This window comes from Canis aureus, chromosome 4 (genome assembly GCF_053574225.1).
Source record: "Canis aureus isolate CA01 chromosome 4, VMU_Caureus_v.1.0, whole genome shotgun sequence".
Taxonomy (NCBI): Eukaryota; Metazoa; Chordata; class Mammalia; order Carnivora; family Canidae; genus Canis; species Canis aureus.
The window spans coordinates 41,059,810-41,078,811 of record NC_135614.1 but is presented as its reverse complement, the minus strand read 5'-3'; the positions used below and the strand labels follow the sequence as shown (position 1 = coordinate 41,078,811).

General features: G+C 50.5%; 2 protein-coding genes across 3 annotated transcripts in view; one reads left to right on the top strand and one right to left on the bottom strand.

The window, feature by feature from the left end:
- BNIP1 (BCL2 interacting protein 1) overlaps positions 1-9,006 on the top strand; it is a 55,254-nt gene extending 46,248 nt beyond the window's left edge. The window contains exons 6-8 of one of the 2 annotated variants that reach the window (XR_013378097.1): positions 791-4,797; positions 6,452-6,518; positions 7,630-9,006. The gene's annotated coding sequence lies outside the window, so the exon portion shown is untranslated. Of the gene's footprint in view, positions 1-790; positions 6,519-7,629 lie in introns of both variants that reach the window. The other variant, XR_013378096.1, reaches the window with a different exon arrangement.
- Positions 9,007-9,121: 115 nt separating this feature from the next.
- On the bottom strand, positions 9,122-14,833 carry NKX2-5 (NK2 homeobox 5). The gene is made up of 4 exons (XM_077895509.1): positions 14,746-14,833; positions 12,698-12,783; positions 11,966-12,563; positions 9,122-10,217 (listed from the first exon to the last, which is right to left on the bottom strand). The coding sequence occupies exons 3-4, from the start codon at positions 12,294-12,296 to the stop codon at positions 9,580-9,582; spliced, it is 969 nt and encodes a 322-aa protein (XP_077751635.1). The 5' UTR covers positions 12,297-12,563; positions 12,698-12,783; positions 14,746-14,833; the 3' UTR covers positions 9,122-9,579.
- Between the last annotated feature and the right edge of the window lie 4,169 nt (positions 14,834-19,002).

Genomic DNA, 19,002 nt, shown 5'->3' with positions numbered 1-19,002 from the left:
GTCCAGTTATACCAGAAGCTGTTCCAGACACTGAGAATTCCAACTTCCCTACCCTCATGGAACTTCTGCTGTAACAATGGAGACAGTGAGCCAAAGCACCGTCATTTCTGGGAGGGATGGTGCTGTGGTTTTTCTGTCTGGTCTTGATCTTTCACAGTTTCCAGTCCTTTTGGTGAAAGGGCCTCCACATACTGGTGTCTATTTACATTTTTCAACTTTGATTTTGTTTCTGATGCTCACTGCAGTAGACTTGGAATATAGAAAAATCAGAGTCTATATCTTACATTGGATATAAATTTGAGTCACATGCTTTTGGAGTAGTACCAAAAATAATCATTTCCCTTAAGTGCAAGACTTGATACATGAATTGTACTTTCCATTTAATCCTATTGCAAACCGGATTTGAATTATTTGAGGTCCTCAGGAAGCCTTCCTGGTATAAAATTTAAGGTTACCCCTGGCCAGGCACATAGTGGTGTGTTCCCTTCCCTCCCCACTTCCCCCCACCGCACACCCCCATCTGTTGTAATGGAGTGGGGAGGGTTTCAGCCTATAAGCTGAGTGACTTGCTTGATTCACTTCATCTCTGTCTCCTCAGTTGAAATAGTACCTGGATCCATTTCACAGAATTGTCTGGAGGCATGAATGGGCATACAATTCTAAGGGGCTAAGTGAACAGCAGACTAAATAACATTCAACAACTGGAAAACAATGATCACTAGATAATATAAAATAATATATGTAACAGTATACCATGTAAAGTAATAAGTATATGTTGTTTTTTTTACAGACTCAAGATCCTCCTGGAAGCACAGTTTTCATCTTGCTTTCTTTCTCTTGGAAGTATATCTTGGGTGGAGCCTCCTTATTCTAAGGCTAAGTCCTGAAGTTCAAGAACACCATGATTGATTTTGGGGGTGCACTTTAAAATTGTCAAATATATTATGTTATTTACATACACACACAAAAGATATTATAATTTGCAAAATTTAGTTTACCATTTAAGATTTATGTTTTCCTGTAAGCCATATCTCAACTGAAAAGTTAAATAATAGTAAAATAAAAATAAAGAGCATATATATGTATAGATTAAAGAATAATAAAATCACCCAGACCAAGAATACTTCACAAGCCCCCACTGAAAGCTCCCACCATTTGCATTCCTCTTTCTCTCCCCCAGAGGCAACCACTATCTGAATTTTGAGTTAGTCATTCACTTGCTTTTCTTTCTTTTTTAGATTTATTTATTTATTTGAGAGAGAGAGAGAGAGAGAAAGAGAGAGCGCCCCATGTATGCATGCAAGCAGGCAGCAGAAGCGGAGGGAGAGAATCTTCAAGCAGACTCCCTGCTGAGGGCAGAACCTGATGCAGCAGGCTTGACCCTGCTGGAACAGGCTCTATCCCCCAATCCATGAGATCACAACTTGAGCTGGAACTAAGAGTCAGAGGCTCAGCCAACTGAGTTTTGTAGATGCCTCACACTTGCTTTCCTTTATAGTTTTGACATCTAGGTATATATCCTAACTAATACATCATTTGTTTCACCCATTTTCACCATTATGTAAATGGATCTCATTATCTCTATTCTTCAGTGACTTCCTTCTTTTGCTCACCTTTGAGCATTGATTCATCTTTGAGATTGATTCATGTTGATAAGTATGATATTTTCACACTTTCATTTTCACTGTTGTATAATATTCCCTTGTGCCAATCTCCTACATTTTATTTGTCTATCCAACTGTTGATAAGTATTTGGGTTGTTTCTAGTCCATATTATTACACACAAGGCTATTTTGAACTTCTTTGCATAATTATGTATGTCTCCAGGTGCACATATATAAGACTATCCCTGGGATATGTGCCTAGAAATAGAATTACTGGATCTAGGGTGGGCTCATAGTCAACTTTACTAAGTTGTGCCAAACTCTCTCCTAATGGCTTTCTAGAGGAAGTCACACCTCTTGCACAGGAATAATTCTCGTTGATGCTTACTCTCCCAATTTCTGGTACTTGTGGCTAATTTTTGCCAGTCTGGTGGGTGAATTATAGTTATTCATCACGACTTTTTGTTTTTCTAATTAATGAATAGATCAATCGTATTTATATATTTTGAGGCCATTTGTACTACCTCCTCCATGAAATTCTTGTTCATTTCTCTTGTCTACTCTTCCCTTTTGGATAATTTGTCTTCATTCATTCATTTATCACATTTTATTAATCATCTACAAGTGCCACTCTTCTACATGTTTGGGATACATCACTGAACAAAACAGTACATTAAAAGGTGATAAGGAGGGACGCCTGGGTGGCGGCTCAGTTGGTTAGGCATCTACCTTCAGGTCAGATTGTGATCCCAGGATCTTGTGATCAGGCCCCATGTCAGGCTCACTGCTCAGTGGGAAGCCTGCTTCTTCCTCTCCGTCTGCCTGTCACTCTCCCTGCTCGTGTGCGCACATGTGCACTCTCTCTCCGTCAAATAACTAAAATAAATAAATAAATAAATAAATAAATAAATAAATATTTTAAATAATATAATAAATATTATATATAATATATTTGTTATAAATAAATAGTGACAAGGGTTAAAAGGAAAAATAGGGACTGCCACAATTATGTGTATGGGGGTACAATTTTAGATAGAGTATACAGATATATATCATATACATGATACAGACATTTGAGTAAAGACTTAAAAGAGGTGAGGCATTAGCCAGGAAAATATCTGGGAGAATGTCATTCCACACAAAGAGAACAGCCAATGTAAGGACTCTGAGGCCAGAGCATGTGCCAGCTTTTTGTGTGTAACAAAAAGCAAGGAAGCCAGAGAGGCCTGGAGTACAGTATTGCGGAGGAATTTTAGGATTTCGTTATATATTCTGCATACTCATGTTTTGTTGGCTACATGCTTGCAAATATCTAATGTAGACAATCTTTTCCTTTGAGTTTATGGGGTTTTTTTGGTGTTATATTTAAGTAACCTTTTCCTACTATAAGGTATAAAATATTTTCCTACATTGTCTTCTAAATGTTATATAGGTTTGCTTTTCACATTAACCCTGATTTAATTTTTGTAAATGGTCTAAGGTAGGACTCTAATTTCATTTGTTTTTTTTTGTTTTTTTTTGTCTAATGAAACACTATCTTATAGAAAAGTCTACCCTTTTCTCGCTGATCTTCAAAAATAACTGTGTTATGGATCATCTATGTACAGATCTGATTCTAGGGGGTCTGTTCTGTCTCATTAGTTTATTTGTCTGCCCTCGTGCCAATACCACACTGGGTTAACTACCATAGCTTTAAAAGCCCTGTTGCAGGGAAAGAACCTCCCTATCTTGTTTTCCTTATTGAAGAGTATCTTGGCTTTTCTTTACAGTTCCATGTGAGTTTTCAAGTCAGTTTGTCAAGCTATACTGTACACATACACAGCACTAGCATTTTGATTGGGATTACATTGAATCTATATAATACTTAGGGACCTTTTAAACTGTCATTTCTCTATTTACATGTTTTAAGCTTCAAATCTTTCCAAATGGCTCTTGAGATACTTAGCTAGGTGGCTAAGAAATCTGGATCATGGAAATAAATCAACCACCAGTGAGGACACTGAGCATCACAGTTTGCCTGGTGTTGGAGAAAAGAGGGAACTATTCTTTTTTATTTGTAAGAAGAGAGCTAAACTAAGGTCATCAGCAAGATAGGCTTACCTATTTATGCACAAGGATTTATGAAGGGCCACAGAGGAACAATAATAAGTGATAACTGTCGCATTCATTGACTATCCTAATTCCTTTCCACATAGAAGTTTTTAAAAAAGACCTCCCCTAGGGGCAGCCCCAGTGGCTCAGTGGTTTAGCGCCGCCTTCAGTCCAGGGCCTGATCTTGGAGACCGGGGATCTAGCCTTATGTAGGGCTCCCTGTGTGGAGCCTGCTTCTCCCTCTGCCTGTGTCTCTGCCTCTCTCTCTCTCTCTCTCTCTCTCTCTCTGCTTCTCCCTCTGCCTGTGTCTCTGCCTCTCTCTCTCTCTCTCTGTGTGTGTGTGTCTCTCACGAATAAATAAAATCTTAAAAAAAAAAAAAGACCTCCCCTAAAAAGTTGAGGACAGAGGAAACCAGTTTGGGGTGGGGTAGAGCTATTGCCTGTCAATGCTGCAATTGAGATTTCTGTAAGCTGGAGTTTGGATGAGGTGGAAATAGTTGAGAGTATACTGAAAAGAAAAGGGTTTGGTGTTAGAACTCGGCTACTTCCTCACTATTGGAACAGGGCAACTCATAAAACCCTTTAAAGTTCTCACTTTCTTCATCTGTAAAATCGAGCCCATGATGCTCAATTAATTGTGGGGCTTCAGTGGCCTCATGCAGACTGAGAGTTGGCGGAAAGCCTGGCACACTCTAAACCCCTATGGAGGCTGGTTTCCCCTGATTCCCCTTCCTTTGGGACCTCAGTGTGGAACTTAGAATCTGGACAGAACAGACGGACTGTTTCTGAATAGTCCTCGCATGTTTCTCTTCTCTCCTGTTGCAGTACTGGCAGGCATTGGGTTGTGTACCCCACAGGGATGGCTTTGTGGTCTGTGCCAAGACCAAGTACCTCTCTCAACCTCTACTGCCTTGGTTTTACCCCTTTCTGCCCTCTTCCCTGCTCCCAGGGTCCCCAGAACTGCCTGGCTTGTGCGGTAGCCACTGTCTCACAGCAAACACACCGAGACCCTGAGATGGAAGAGTGGGGCCAAAGAGAGGAAACCTGACTCCAGTTTCTCCCAGACCCTCAAGAGCCAGAGTCTGAATGGTCTGGGGCCTCTGTGAGTTGTGGTTCTGCAACTTGCTGGATGATGAGAATCACCTGGTTATAAAATGCAGTTTTCTAGGCCCAGTCCCTGGGAGTCCAATTCAATGGAGGAGTTCAGGCAGGCAGGGATTTGGGTTTGGCCAGCCTTCAGCAATTTGTGCCTTTAGGCAAGTTGGAGAACTGCTGAGAATGGTTCAAGGCCAGGGCTCTACAGGCATCATCTGATTCAAGCACAGGCTCCCCTAGTCTGCGCTACCAGAGTGGCCTTAGATAGGCAATGTCCTTAACTTCTTTGGGTTTCAATTTCCTCCTTGGGAAACAACAGAATGAGATTTGCAGGTTTAGCACTTAGCCCTAGGCTTGGCACAAAGCAATCGCGAACAGATGTTAGGCAATAATCTAAGTTGTTATCCCGTGCAGCTGTGGGTTGGAGCAGGATAGGGAGCCTGTGGTGGTTCTGGGTGACCAGCCTGTGAGGGGTGCTCATTTTCCACCCTGTTCTGCCGTAAAGTCTCCTGAGATGCAGGAGAGTGCAGCAGGGTGTGTGTAGGGGGGCACATTGTCCCCCTGGAACCCCAGCTGCTATGCCTCCCCTCACTGTGAGATTTTGGGTGGGGTCATATCTCTCTGTGCCTGTTTCCTCTTCTACCCAAAGTGAAGAATAATTATGTGCCTGGCACAGAAAAGCCTTCAAAGAATTGTTAGCAAATATTATTACTGTACTCTTTAAACAATTGGCAAACATTTCTTGGTGCCTTCTCTTGGAACTGGGGATGAGATGGTGCTGAGCACTCAGGCTTTAGAGCCAGCCTGCCTAGGATTTTAACCAAGCTCTGGCATTGATCAGCTGTGTGATCTTGGGGGATTTACTCCTCTGTTGAACCTAAGACTGATTCTTCATCTATTTCCTCAGTAGAATTCAGAGGTGTGAAAGAGGATTAGATGGGTTCACTCTGTAAAGAGCTCAGAACAGTGCCTGGCACAGGGTAAACTCTAGTAGTGTTAAATAAATGAAATCCAAGCCATAGGCCCCCTTTCTAGGAGCCCAGTGTAAGGGGCAAGTAGGCAAGACCTGGGGACTAAGCCTCCTGCACAGCTGCGCAGGCCCGGGTCCCAGAGGAGGCAGGGGCACTGCCCAGGAAGGGTGCGCTTGCCAAGGAGCACAAGGTGTCAGTTGGCAGCGAGCCCTGAGTGCTCTGTGAGTTCTTTTAAACACAGGTATTGAGATACACAACATGGCGTTTATCTATACAAATAGATAAATAGATAAATAGGTAAATAGATTTACCGTGTATCTATACAAAATAAGAAGATGGGAGCTATTCTGATTTGGCAACAGCTTTATCTGCTGGCTGGGAATAATGCAAGGAGGCAAGAGCACATCCGGGCCAGAGTCGGGCCTGATCAGGAGGAATGAGGTGTCCTGGCCTCTGTTTGGGGGGGGACGATGGGGGGACACGCAGCCGGGTCTCTCCTCTGCCAGCCTGCGCAGGGCGGGCGCCTGGCTGCGGGAACCACTCCACCCCAGCCCGAGAAGCTGGCCTTTTTTTCTACTTAGTATCATGGTGTATCTTTCATTGTTTTTTAACCACGGGGTCGTTGTTTGATTTTTTTTTTTAATTAAATATAACTGCACTCCCCCTGGCGGTCCGGGAACGCGGAGCCAGCCTGCACCACCCCATCTCTGCACACTTTGACACCTCGGAGGAAGCCGCACTTGTTCTCACTGAGTGCGTGAGTTATGTAACAATTGGAAAACCACCACTACCGATTTAACCTGGGAATAGATCGCTGTGTAAATGAGGGTGTTGTTAGTTTAGGATACTTCTGACCCTGCAGTCCCCCCACCTACTGGCTCCCGGATCGACACCCTCGGCCAAGCCAAAGCAGTCCGTGCTGCTTCCCAGAGCTCTCGCACTGTAATTTGCCTCATCATGAAGCCTAAATATGAAGCCTTACACCTCATCCTACTGATGAGAGAGTGGGGTAGGCTCTGTGCCATGCCCAGAAGCAGGCCCCACTGCATCTTCCCGACAGAGAGAGCAACACAGTGTGGCACACCACCCGCTGTGCCATTTAGGAAAGCCTGAAGGGTTTCCCAGCTGCACGCTAGGGGAATGACCTTGACCATTACCATAACCTGGGGTCCTCAGTTTCATGGTTTGCAAATTAAGATGGATTAGAGAACTCCTATAAAGCATTTCGCCTGGACTCCCCACACTTGGTAAGCCCTGTGCCAGCCAGCCATTTTTACCCATTTGTGAAAGACATTGGGGTCACTCAGCTGGTCCCAGAAGGGACATGACAGAGAGAGAGTCATTATAGAAAAATCCTGGAGAGGGAGTGCCAGGCTGGCTCAGTCTGCACTGAGCGGCTCTTGATGTTGGGTTGTGAATTAAAGCCCCATGTTGGGGTAGAGTTTACTTAAAATAAATAATTTTTTAAAAGAAAAATCCTTGCGATATAATGTTAAGTGAAAGAAATATTTTTTTTTAATGTCACCACAGACGTGTGTAAGATGAAAAAGTCCAAAGGATGTGCAGGACCCCAGGGGGTCGTGGGCTAATCCACTGATCTGATTAACAGTGAGAACAGGGGTGAGCTCCAGGTAGAAGAATTTCCAAGGGTGTGTGAGTTAGGCCACCTGCAAGCCAGGGATGTGCCAAGAGTGCCGTCTGGTTGCCTGCTGGAGCTTCAGTGTGCCCCTCTGTGAGAATGGGACCAAGGCGTGCATCACCGAGAGGGATAGACAGCATCAAATGAGCTGGAGGTAAAGGCTAGATTCAGGGACCTAGGCCTGGAACAAGGAATGCTGGGACTGAACTCAACACATCTTCCTCCCTAGGGCGCTGGCCAGCTAGCTTGGACCTTGCAGCAGAGGAAATAAATCCTGCGGCCCAGACCCAAGCCCTGAGCTCAGCCTTCTCCCCTCCTTCACAGAGCCCAGTACGTAGCCCTGCCAGGGTCGACCCCATCCTCCTGGTGGCAACCAAATCAGCACCTTGCTCCGTTCTGGCAAGCAGTAGCTTTTGGAACCTCATGAGAACCTGTGGCGAGCCTGGGGGCAGCACTTACCCAGAAACAAGACAAGCCCTGGCTGAGCTGCCTGGGCCAGGGGTGGCAGCAGGAGGGCTCCTAGTTGCACCAGGCCTGGCTAGGTGACTCTTCCCATCTATTAGAGCACATTAAGTCGCCTTTGGTCTCTGAAAGCCACAAGCATTGTTTTGGCTACGATCAGGAGCTCTAGGCCAAATGGCTTAAGCCCCACGAGCCAGCCTAGCCCTTCCTGGGGAAAATCTCAGAAAAATCTATATTCCACACAAGCCTAAAGCTCTGACTCCCTCCCACTTTCACCCTTTTTAAAGAAGCACAATTAATTCCTCCTGGCCCTGGAGACTGGGGATAGTGGAGCTGGAGGTCAGGTCTGAGCCACCGTGTACTGGTGGGACCTGGGGTCAGACCAAGTTATTCTTGTTATCCTCATTTTACAGATGGGGGTGGGGTGTGTGTGCAGAGAGCAAGTCTCACAGCAAGCCGGTTTTTAGCTTAATTTCCCTAGCCTGTTTTCTCATCTGTAAAACCTGAACAGTAGCATTCATTGATCAAGACAACGGCAAAATTTGTTAAATGCGGAGAGGAGAGGACAGCCGTAGGGTTTGGGCGGGAGGTCCCCTGACCATGTGAATTCTTGTGGCCAAGCCACAGATGGAGGCACAGTTGGCAGGACACCTCTCGGCGGAGTCCACCAGCTGGTGAGGCTGCGGCCATGGGACCCCAGGCCCTCTAACCTAGCTGGGCTGGGGAGTTTAGGGAAGTTTGATAAGAGCTCTGGTTCTAGGTTTTTCCATCTGTAATATGGAGTAAGATGGTCTTTGAAGCAGGATGAATTATGATGCGTTCCAGTTGCAGAGGACTCAGGTCCCTTTGTTCTCCATTTAATGCCCAGCACCTCAACTGTGCCTGACAGGCCAGGCTGTAGTTTTCAAGGAAGTAAAGTTGGTGGCTCTGGGCAAGTGTCCTCTGTCTGTGAGGTAAGACCTGAAACGGAACCTTTTATCCACCACTATTGGCTGTTTGCTCAGAGACAAGTTGTCATTAAACCTCGCCAGGCCTCAGTCTGCTAAATTTTAAAACAGGACATCTTTTTTTGGGAGTGATTGAAGATTACCAGAGACAATGCCAGGAAGTATCTAATAAAGGACCCCGGACAAGTTTATTATTATCCATTTGTTCAGTGAATGCCTGAACCTTCAACACAAGATCAGCTGGCAGGCGGGCTCTACTTTCTAAAATTCAATTTGGAAGCGCCGGAAGCTGAAAGAAGCACACATGCGGGATCAGCGCACTCTCTTTAATGAGAAGGGAATTCCCATTTCTTACAGCAACAGGTAAAAACATAAATACGGGTGGGTGGGCTGGGTGGGCGGCGGCAAGGCGGCAAGGGCCCGGGCGCCGGGCCCAGGCTCGACGAAAGGTGCACCCGGGCTCCCAGTCCCAACTGGCCCAGGTTCAGCCGGTTGGGGGTGCCCGTGGGCGTTTGGAGGCCACTCTGGGGGCGATGGCTAAGGCACCAGGCTGCGGGATCATTCGCCGCAAGCTCTGTAAACGCGGCCACAAACTCTCCCGCGCTTGGGGACAAAGGCGCACGGGGCGAAAAGAGCTCTGAGGCCCCTGCGGGAGTGAATGTGAAATCCAAGGGACGTGGAGACACGTCGGGGTCCTCCCTCCCCCGAGACTCAGTGTCCCTCTCTAGAGCTGGGATCGGTCGGGGCGCCCCAGGTCCTAGGGCCCTTTCCTACCAGGCTCGGATACCGTGCAACGTGGACACTCCCGAGTTGCCCTGCGGAATCCCGGGGCTCTGCACCGCGTTCAAGTCCCCGACGCCAAAGTTCACGAAGTTGTTGTTGGTGGCGGCCGTAGCCGCCTGCGCCGGGGGCGGACCGGCTGGGTAAGCGGCGGCGCAGCTGTAGCCAGGGCTGCAGGCCGCGCTCCCGTAACCCGGATAGGCGGGGTAGGCGTTATAGCCGTAGGCGTTGAGGCCCACGCCGTAGGCGGGCGCGTAGGGCGCCGAGTCCCCCAGGCAGGGCTTGCCGTCGCGCACCAGCACCGGTACCGCGATCCTGCGGGCGGGCGGCGGCGGCGGGGGCAGTCCCACCAGCTCCAGAGTCTGGTCCTGCCGCTGCCGCTTGCACTTGTAGCGCCGGTTCTGGAACCAGATCTTGACCTGCGTGGACGTGAGCTTCAGCACGCTGGCCAGCTGGTCGCGCTCAGGGGCCGACAGATACCGCTGCTGCTTGAAGCGCCGCTCCAGCTCGTAGACCTGCGCCTGCGAGAAGAGCACGCGCGGCTTCCTCCGCCGTCGCGCCCTGGGTCGCTCCGCGCCGTCGGCCTCCGGCTTCTCCAGCTCCACCGCCTTCTGCAGTGAGCACAGCTCTGCGGGGAAACAGAGGGGCAGAGGGGCGCCGGGTCAGGCCAGAGCGGCCCGCTCCGCGGGGCGCCTGCCGGGGAATCCGCCCTGGTGGGTGCCACCGCGTGCTGCCTGGAGCGCCCAGCTTGGCTGCGGCTCGCGCCACCCAGGGCACTGGGCGCCGCGGACAGCTGGGACCGACCCGCGGCCCGTGAGCGTTTGCTGCAGCTTACTACGTGCCAGGCGGCCCAGGGCACTGGGGAGCGTCAGCCGGAGGGGTCCCTGCCCTCGCTCGGGAGTTCACCTTCTGGTGAGGGAGACGGACGGTGACTTAAGACTTCAGGCTGAAAAGAAGGTAAAGCCAGATGCTGCCCCGGGGGTGAATTAGATGAGGGCTGCAGTGGTTTGGGAATTAATTAATTAATTTTTAAGATTTTATTTATTTGAGAGAAAACGAACGAAAGACAGAGGGAGCACCAGACTCTCCGCTGAGCGGGGAGCCTGACGTGGGGCTCAGTGCGAGGACCCTGGGATTAGGACCTGAGCTCAAGGCACACGCTTACGCGACGGAGCCACCGAGGCGCCCGGGTTTGAGACCAAGGCCTCACCACAGGGGCAGTCACACTGTCTCAAAATTATGGAACCCAGAAGAAACAGAAGGGGAAGAGCTGTTGGTTTGCTGATGGAACACGCCCGCGCAGCCGCCATGGGGTCTGTCCAGCTCCCAGGAGGCCGCCTGGGATCCCGCCCTGCCCGCCTGCTCCAGCTGGATTCGAATCGGTAGCGGCCAGCGGAATTGACCCTCCGGCGGCCGTCCCGGGGCCTTCCGTCTTCTGGACAAACCTCTCTAGGCCAGAAAGAGCCCTCCTGGGTTCCCCGCGGCCCTTAGCTCGGCGCCCCCAGCCACCTCGGAATCGCGCAGATCCCGGCCACGCGCCCCTTCCTGCCGCCCCGCCCGCCTCTCCCCTCTCCCCAAACTCCCGCTGCTTTGCGCGGCGACCCCGCCACCTTCCACGGTCTCCTTCTTCATTGCCTCTCGCCTTGAGTCGCGCAGCATTTTCTAACTTTTTTTCCAGCAGGAGAGAGCCCCTCAGTCCCAGTAGCGTCGGGAAGCTGGGCCGGAAAAACAAAGCTGCTAACTAGATTCTTGAGAGTCCGCAGTATCTCACTTTTGAATCAAGGCCTTTGTGCCCAAAGATTCCACTGTCCTGGTACAAGGAGGAAAAGCCCCAGATACCCGGGCTACGGGTGGGCCATAGAAGGTCCTGGACCCTTCTCCCTTTGTAAGCAAAACCCTGTCCGCTGTGCGGCATTTTAACTTCTGTTTAGGCGCTTTCGGCAGATCCTGAAAAAGACCCTTAAATCAAAAACAAAAACAAAAACAAAACAACCCAAAACCCTGATATGGAGAATCTCTCTTTCTACCACAAGATCGCTAACTTCAGCAAGGCTGCTGCCTCCTGGGGCTTTGTTAGGCCAAATATCTATCTATCTATCTATCTATCTATCTATCTATCTATCTATCTATCTATATCTGTATTTCTTTTGTCTCTTGTTTCTGATCATCTCAGTCCAGCATTTCCTCTAAACCTCCGATTGGACGCGGGGCTCAGGAGCCCTGGCGACGACCTCGCTTCTCACACTCCCATCCCCCTGTGTTCTGCCCACCGCCCAGGCACTCGCGTCTCCTCCGCCCAGGCCACAATTTCTCGGCGGCGGTTGGGGACACAAAAGCGACCCCAGGAGGGAGAAAAGGCTTGTGCTTGCTCCTCACCTTTCTTATCAGCTCGAGGGTCCTTGGCGGTGTCGGGGTCGCCATAGGCCCGCGGATAGAAGGCAGGGGCGCCTGGAAATGCAGGCGCACACTTGGCAGGCGAGGGCGCGGGGCCCAGCTCGGCGCGTAGCTCGGGGAGGGCGGGCGCAGCGGCCTCAGGCCCCGCGTAGGCCTCGGGCTTGAAGGCGGCCAGCATGCAGGAGGCGGGCGCCAGCGTGGCCTCCAGGCGCGCCGAGAGCTCCCCGGCAGCCAGGCTGCGCTGCTGCTGCTCCAGGTTCAGGATGTCTTTGACCGAGAACGGCGTGGGCGTGAGCGCAGGGCTGGGGAACATGGTGGCAGTGCGCGTCTCACAGCGCCAGGTGGGCGGCAGAGAGCAGCGCTGCCCACGGCCTTTGGCAGCCTCCCCGCATGGTGCCCGCCGCCCGCCCGAGCACCCGCCTTCCAGCTCGGGTTGTGGCCCGGCGGCAGGTAGTGCGGAGCACCAGGGGCAGCAGAGGCGGGACCAGGCCAGAGGAGGGGGACTCAGCTTGCCATTGGGCCAGGGGCCCCGATGACAGGAGCGATGAGCAGTTTCGTGTCACCTAATATAGTCATACGGCTCAAAAAAAAAAAAAAAAAAATCCTGCTCAGCTTTTTAAAGGGGCCGCGAGGCATTTGGAAGGCTCTCCTGTTGCTCCCGCAGCCTGACATTTCTCCGTAGTACTAGCCTGAAAACCCCATCGAGGCACTTACCTGGGAAAGGACCTGATTCTTCAGATCTGGCTGGCCTCTGGGCTGGGCTGGGTGGATCTGGGATTTGAAGAAATGTTCCCCATCACCTAAAACAGAATGGAAGAGTGAAGACTTGGTGGGGGTGCGGGGGAGGGGAGTCATTTACAGAAATCTTGGAGGCTTTTTTTATGCAGAGTGTGTCTGCTTGGAAAGAGTTTGTAAAAGAAGAGCAGCCTGCAGGAGGTTTGCTCTGGGGTGATGATAGGATGGGGAGATTCTGGAAAATTTGAGGGTTCCGTTTGGCTTGACTTACAGGGGTAGTCATGCCCCAGTAGTTCCCCCTTCACCAGCAGCCCAGACCCTGGCCACAAGGTGGGTGGTTATGGGGTGGTGGGTGGCCACCTTCTATAGTAGTACAAGTTATATACACATACACACAACTCCAGGGGGCGTCAATGACGATCAATCTCCTCTCAGAGAAGTGACCCTCCCCTTAATAATGAAACAGATCCAGAATCCCACCCAATAAGCTCAGCTTCTTACAAGAGATCTGTTTTCTAGAGTATCCTAGCTTCCAGCCGCCTCGTTTCTCCTTTTCTGGAACCTACCATTCCTGCCTCTCACTTTCCCCTGCCCTTTTTGCCTAGTAGCAAGGCCTCCAAACGTCTGTGGCCCTAGAACTTCAGGCCCTGCCCAGGTTTAGCTCTCAGGCTGGTGGGGCTCCCCAGAGCTCATAGGGGCCAGGATTTCTCAGAGGTCTCTGGGCCAGCCGGGAGTAGGGAATCCCGCTGCACAGTGAGCGGTGGGTCCAGGTGCAAGGCGGAAGGGCAAGGCAGAGGGAATGTTAATTTTTAGCCCCATGATTAGTAAAGGAGGGACCTCCTATTAGACAAATCTGCCAATGTTTCAGGAGCACAAGCTATTGGGTCAGAGACTGTGCTGGTCCACCTCATCCCTCTGGATCCCTTGGGAGATCTGATGAAAGCTTGGGCCATGGCCTCCCCCAGGACACTGCGGAGGGGCGCTCTATTTTGTGTAGTTTCAGGATCCAGCAGGCAGAATGCCCCCCTGGGTAAAGTCCCTGCCTTACTCTACCCCTGGGGTCGGCAGGCTTGTGGGGGGAAGCGTCGATTTTCCCAGGCCGCGGCGCAGGCTTGTGTCGGCCAGGAGCCGGCGGGGCGCGGGGGCTTGCGAAGGACGGAGACTTGGAGGGCTCGGCTCTGAGGGCGAGTTGGGGAGTAGGGAAGAAGCGCTAGGGTAGAAGAAAGGCGCGCGGGGCAAAGGCAAGCCAAGGCCACCGCTCTGAGCGCCGAGGAAACACACAAAGGGACAAGGTGGCGTCTGTCCTGAACATGGACCTTTGGGTGCTCAAGCGGCACGGTGAGCCCTCGGGCAGTGCCGCGGGGAAGGGTGCGATCCGAGTAAGCACAGGCCTAACACTGGGACCTTTACGCCGCTCATCACGCCCACGCTCTCCGGACCGCGGGGAAGGCCAGTGGGCCACCGCGCGCCCTCGGCGAGGCCCGGAGCACTCGGGCCCGGACTGCCGGGAGCCCGGCCTGGGCCTTCGCGGCGGAACCCAGCATCGGTTCCCCCAGCCAGAGTCTACGCGCGGTTCTGGAATTGATAGCTGAGTCTGCGGAGAGAGGGCTTTTTCAGATGTGTGTGTAAGTGTGGCGGGATGTGGGGGGGTGGAGCTCGCCAGCCCCAGGAACCCTCCTCATCCCTCCGCCTCCAACCCCCCAACTCGGGTTCCCCCTTGACAGACCTGCAGATCGGCGGCCTCTCCCGCGCTTCCTCGCCACGCTTTTGGACAATGTTAGTTATTGCCCTCGGCTAACCTAGCTTGGGGGCCTAGCTCGCCTTTGAAGATTTTGGGGGGAGTGGGAAAGAATGCCTATCGCCTAGGCGGTGACGTCTGGAAACGAGCCACATCCGATTCAATTAAATGTCTCATTCATAAGAGCTCCGAGCGAGGGTCCTGGGAGCGCTGTTAAGTGAATGGGCTGGTCGGGCGGCTTGCGATGACAGTTTGAAAGATTAGTGTGAGCGGACGCCTGAAATATTACCGTTTAATGGGGGGACATCGAGGCTGCATCCGGAATCACTGTTTTTAGGGTTCTTTCTTTCTTTCTTTCTTTCTTTCTTTCTTGTGTTTAAGAGATACGGCTCTAGAGGAAGAAGGAAAAAAATTGACATTTCCTCTGCAAAACAAGGCAGTTAAGATTTATCACTTATTTTCGGCTATGGTTCCCAGGGCTGACAGACCTGTGGGTCAGGTGTCATGAAAAGGGGAGGAAAGAAAACCTCCCTATTCGGACGAAGTGACTTCTTCACTCCCTATACCTTCGGTGAATCCGGTAATATTTCCCCTTGACTCTAAGACAGGCCTAAGCATTGCGGGAGGGAGGAAATCCGGGCAAAATTGAAATTGGGGCTAGGGACGCCGGTCTCCACAGAGAAATGTCCAAGAGCAATTGCGAACTCTTATTTGCAGTCCTCACTTTCTGAGTGAGTAAAACTTTTTGTTTTCTTTAAATAGAAGTTGCAGTGCTTGGGGGTGGGGAGGTAGGAAACTTGATTCTCCAGCCTCACCAGGGACACATCTTCCTTCCCAAGGGCGGCTGACCCAACCTGGCCGCCTCTCTAAGCCGTACTTTGGCCAAACCAGCAGGACAAACAAACAGCCTTCAGCCTAGAGAAAAGCAGAGAGAGAGAGAGAGAGAGAGAGACGGAGGCAGAGAGCAGAGATCGAAAATCTGTCCATCTATTTCCTTGCCTTTTAAAGAATTGGGGGCATTAAGATGAGCCAAATTCCAGAAGACTTGAGCGCATTCTCCGCGCATAAAATATTATTAATTGAGAAAGCGATCGGCACGGCTCGAGCCGGCCCCTCTTTCCTGCAATCAGCACGGCCCGCCGCAAAAGGTATATATGATTAATTGAAAGATAAGCTGGAACTATCACCGGGAATGTCATTAATGCGCCGGGGAGACGTCCATCGGAGACAGGCGGCGTTATCCGCGGCTTTATCTTCAACAACGCCTCGCTCTCCGCCCGCGCCGGGGAAACAGATGGGGGTTTCTGTCTGGGACGCTCGCCCCGTGTTTATATTTTGGGAAGAATCGCAACTCGTGGGAGTCCCCGGCGGGCCCCCTGATAAATGAACATTAGCACTTTTTCGGACTACTGTATCAACAAAGGGGCTGCGGCGCGGCAATAATTGGCGAGAAAGCAAACAGAGGGCGGAGAGCGCGCCTCTGCTCTTCGTCCGGCTGATGGATGAGCCGCGGCGGCTGCGGGCCCGGCTCCCGGCCCTCGAGCCGCTCCGGGGTCTGGCCGCCCGGGCCTCCTTCCGGGCCCGCGGTGGGGGCGGCGGGGGGTGGGGGGGTGGGGGCGACCCTGAGGGCTGCCGCCCTGGTCCCGGGCTCCGGAAGACTCCAGGCGGCCTCCGCGGCCCCGGACTTTTCCTGCAGCGGGAAGCTCCTCGTTCGGGTGGCGCCGCGGGCATCACACCCTCCTCCCGCCGCGCTTCCTGGAGCTGTCGCCGGGCGAGCCACGCGCTCTCACCTGTGTCGTCGCTGATCGGCTCTCGAGCGCTGCGCGGAGGAGAAAGAGGTTCAGAGAGGCCAAATGACTTGCTCAAGGTCACAAAGATGGAAAGTGACAGTGCTAGGATTCAAACAAAGGACTCACTACGGAGTCGTGAATGTTTGCTTTATTGCACGCCGCTGCCTCCTAGAGCCACGCCGACCGGAGGGGAAGCAGGACCCACACTCCCCGCACCCGCTCACACAGACTCACTCCCGCAGCTAGAGAAGGGGCCGAGCGCCCGAAAACCTTCATCACCCAGGGCCGAGGCTTCCCGCATAAGATCCCCAGAGACAGAGAAAGAGAGGGAGAATTTTTTTTAAAGATTTATTTATCTTCGGGCGGCCCCGGTGGCTCAGCGGTTTAGCACCGCCTTAGGCCTGGGGTGTGATCCTGGAGTCCCAGGATCAAGTCCCACATCGGACTCCCTGCATGGAGCCTGTTTCTCCTCTGCCTTTCTCTCTGTCGTGAATAAATAAAATCTTTAAAAAAGAGATTTATTTACCTTATTTATTCATGATAGACACACACACACACACAGAGGCAGAGACACAGGCAGAGGGCTCCATGGAGGGAGCCCGATGCGACTCGATCCCGGGTCTCCAGGATAGCGCCCCGGGCCAAAGGCAGGCAGCAAACCGCTGAGCCACCCGGGGATCCCCTGAGAGGGAGAATTTTAAGATCCCTTCTCCTCCTCTTCTTTGGATAACAAATTCACTGAGATTTAATAGATGTAAATCACATACTATACAATTCATTCCTTTATAGTATACAATTCAGTGGTAAAACCACGGAGTTGTGAGACCATCACACAACTGATTTTAGGGCATATTCATCACTCCCAAAAGAGACCTGTAGGCTTTAGCTATCACTCCTGATCCTCTCCCCCAATATCCTACCTCCCCAGCTCTAGACAACCACAAATCAGTCTACTTCCTGTCTCCATAGATTTGCCTATTCTGGACATTCCATACAAATGGAATCATATAAAATGTGGCCTTTTGTGACTGGCTTCTGTCACATAGCATGTTTTCAGGGTTCAGCCATGTTGTAGCATGTACCAATACTTTGTTCCTTTTTATGATAGAATAATATTCTATTGTATGCATACACCACATTTTGTTTCTACATTCAGGAGTGGATGGACATTTGATTTGTTTCTCCTTTTTGCTATTACAAATATTGTGAATAGCAAAACCCCCAGCCCACTTTACCCTAAAATGGAAAGCTTTAGAAGGATCACAGACTCTTCTCTCTCCAACCTTGATAATTCCTGTGCTCTGCTGTTAACTGTCTTGAAATTCTTGATAAATTTTGAACAAGAAGCGCCATGTTTTCATTTTGCACAAGCCCCACAAATTATGTATCTGGTCCGTTGGGCAGTTTGAACAGAGCTCTGGAAATACTATCTTCATGTTCCCTTGTTATCTGTCTGGCTTTTGCCCTAAGATCAGCCCCTTCGAGTTAGCTAGGACAGGCAGGAAGTCCCCTGCAGTGTTTTAAGGGTTGTCTATCCAAAGTTGCTTGGCCATAGGAAGGGCCTGAAGCCTGAAGAAAGGGAAGCAGGGAACAGATTTACCTGGCTGGTGGATATTGTGTATGTATATGTATGAGTGTTTGTCTTTGAGAGGGAGGGGAGGGCAGTGAGGGGAAAAGCTAAAAGAGTGGGCCAGAATGTCCCTCAGCCTCAAGTGACTCCACAGTAGGCAGTCACTATCTGACCCTGGCATGTTTTCCTGTGTTTCTTCTCCCACACTGACCTGGTGTTCACTATGCACCAGAAGCAGGGATTGCATAGCCCAAGTCACACAGATCCTGAAGGAGGCAGACTTGTACCAGAAAGAGCACTGGACTTTGAGCCAGTACTGGGTTCTGGTCTTGCCTCTCTCACTAATTGGCTGACTCTGAGCACATCCTTTTCTCCTCTCTGAGCACATCCTTTCTCCCTCTAGTTCCCAGTTTAATGTTTTTCTTTTAGTGGTATTAGGTGTACCTAAGGTCCCTCCCCAAATATGCTATTCTGGGAAGCATCCCAGGTTGTTAAATGGACTCACCTGGGCAGTGGGTCCAGTGAAGAGGCATGTTCGTTGGTGACAAAGTGAAACTGGTCAAGATGGGAAATAAGGTCCCTGACAATTGTGATGTTACACTATTTTGGGAAGCGTAGTACACATTTAAAATAAAGTGAAAGTGGTGTTGGAAATGGATTGTTCTTACACCAAATACATTCAATTCCAGACAGGTTAAAAATTTAAACCTAAGAATTAAAGCACAAAAGTGCTATAGATGATTAATATGATAATTTTGGAGTTTGTATATTTGGGAGGGTGGTTAAGGGGAACTAAAGACCTAGAAACCATGAAAGACAAATTATATTAACCTAATGGCATAAAAAGAAACTTGTACACAGCAAAAACAAACAAACAAAACAAAAATAGAATCAAAGAAAAAAAACATAGGTTAACTGCTAGAAAAAATGACAATAAAAAACTAATTTCTACAATATGGAAAGAGTTCCAGTAAATCAATAAGAAAATGATTTAAGAGGGCAGCCCCGGTGGTGCAGCGGTTTAGCGCCACCTGCAGCCCGGGGCCTGATCCTGGAGACCTGGGATCGAGTCCCCTGTCAGGCTCCCTCCATGGAGCCTGCTTCTCCCTCTGCCTGTGTCTCTGCCTCTCTCTCTCTCTGTCTCTCATGAATAAATAAATAAAATCTTAAAAAAAAGAAAATGATT

What these genes read in the sequence shown, in the direction of transcription:
- NKX2-5 (XM_077895509.1), bottom strand. Translation starts at nt 12,296, where the DNA reads ATGTTCCCCAGCCCTGCGCTCACGCCCACGCCGTTCTCGGTCAAAGAC. An exon ending in CCCTCGAGCTGATAAGAAAG is followed by an intron (nt 10,218 to 11,965) that starts GTGAGGAGCAAG and finishes GTTTCCCCGCAG; the next exon opens with AGCTGTGCTCACTGCAGAAG.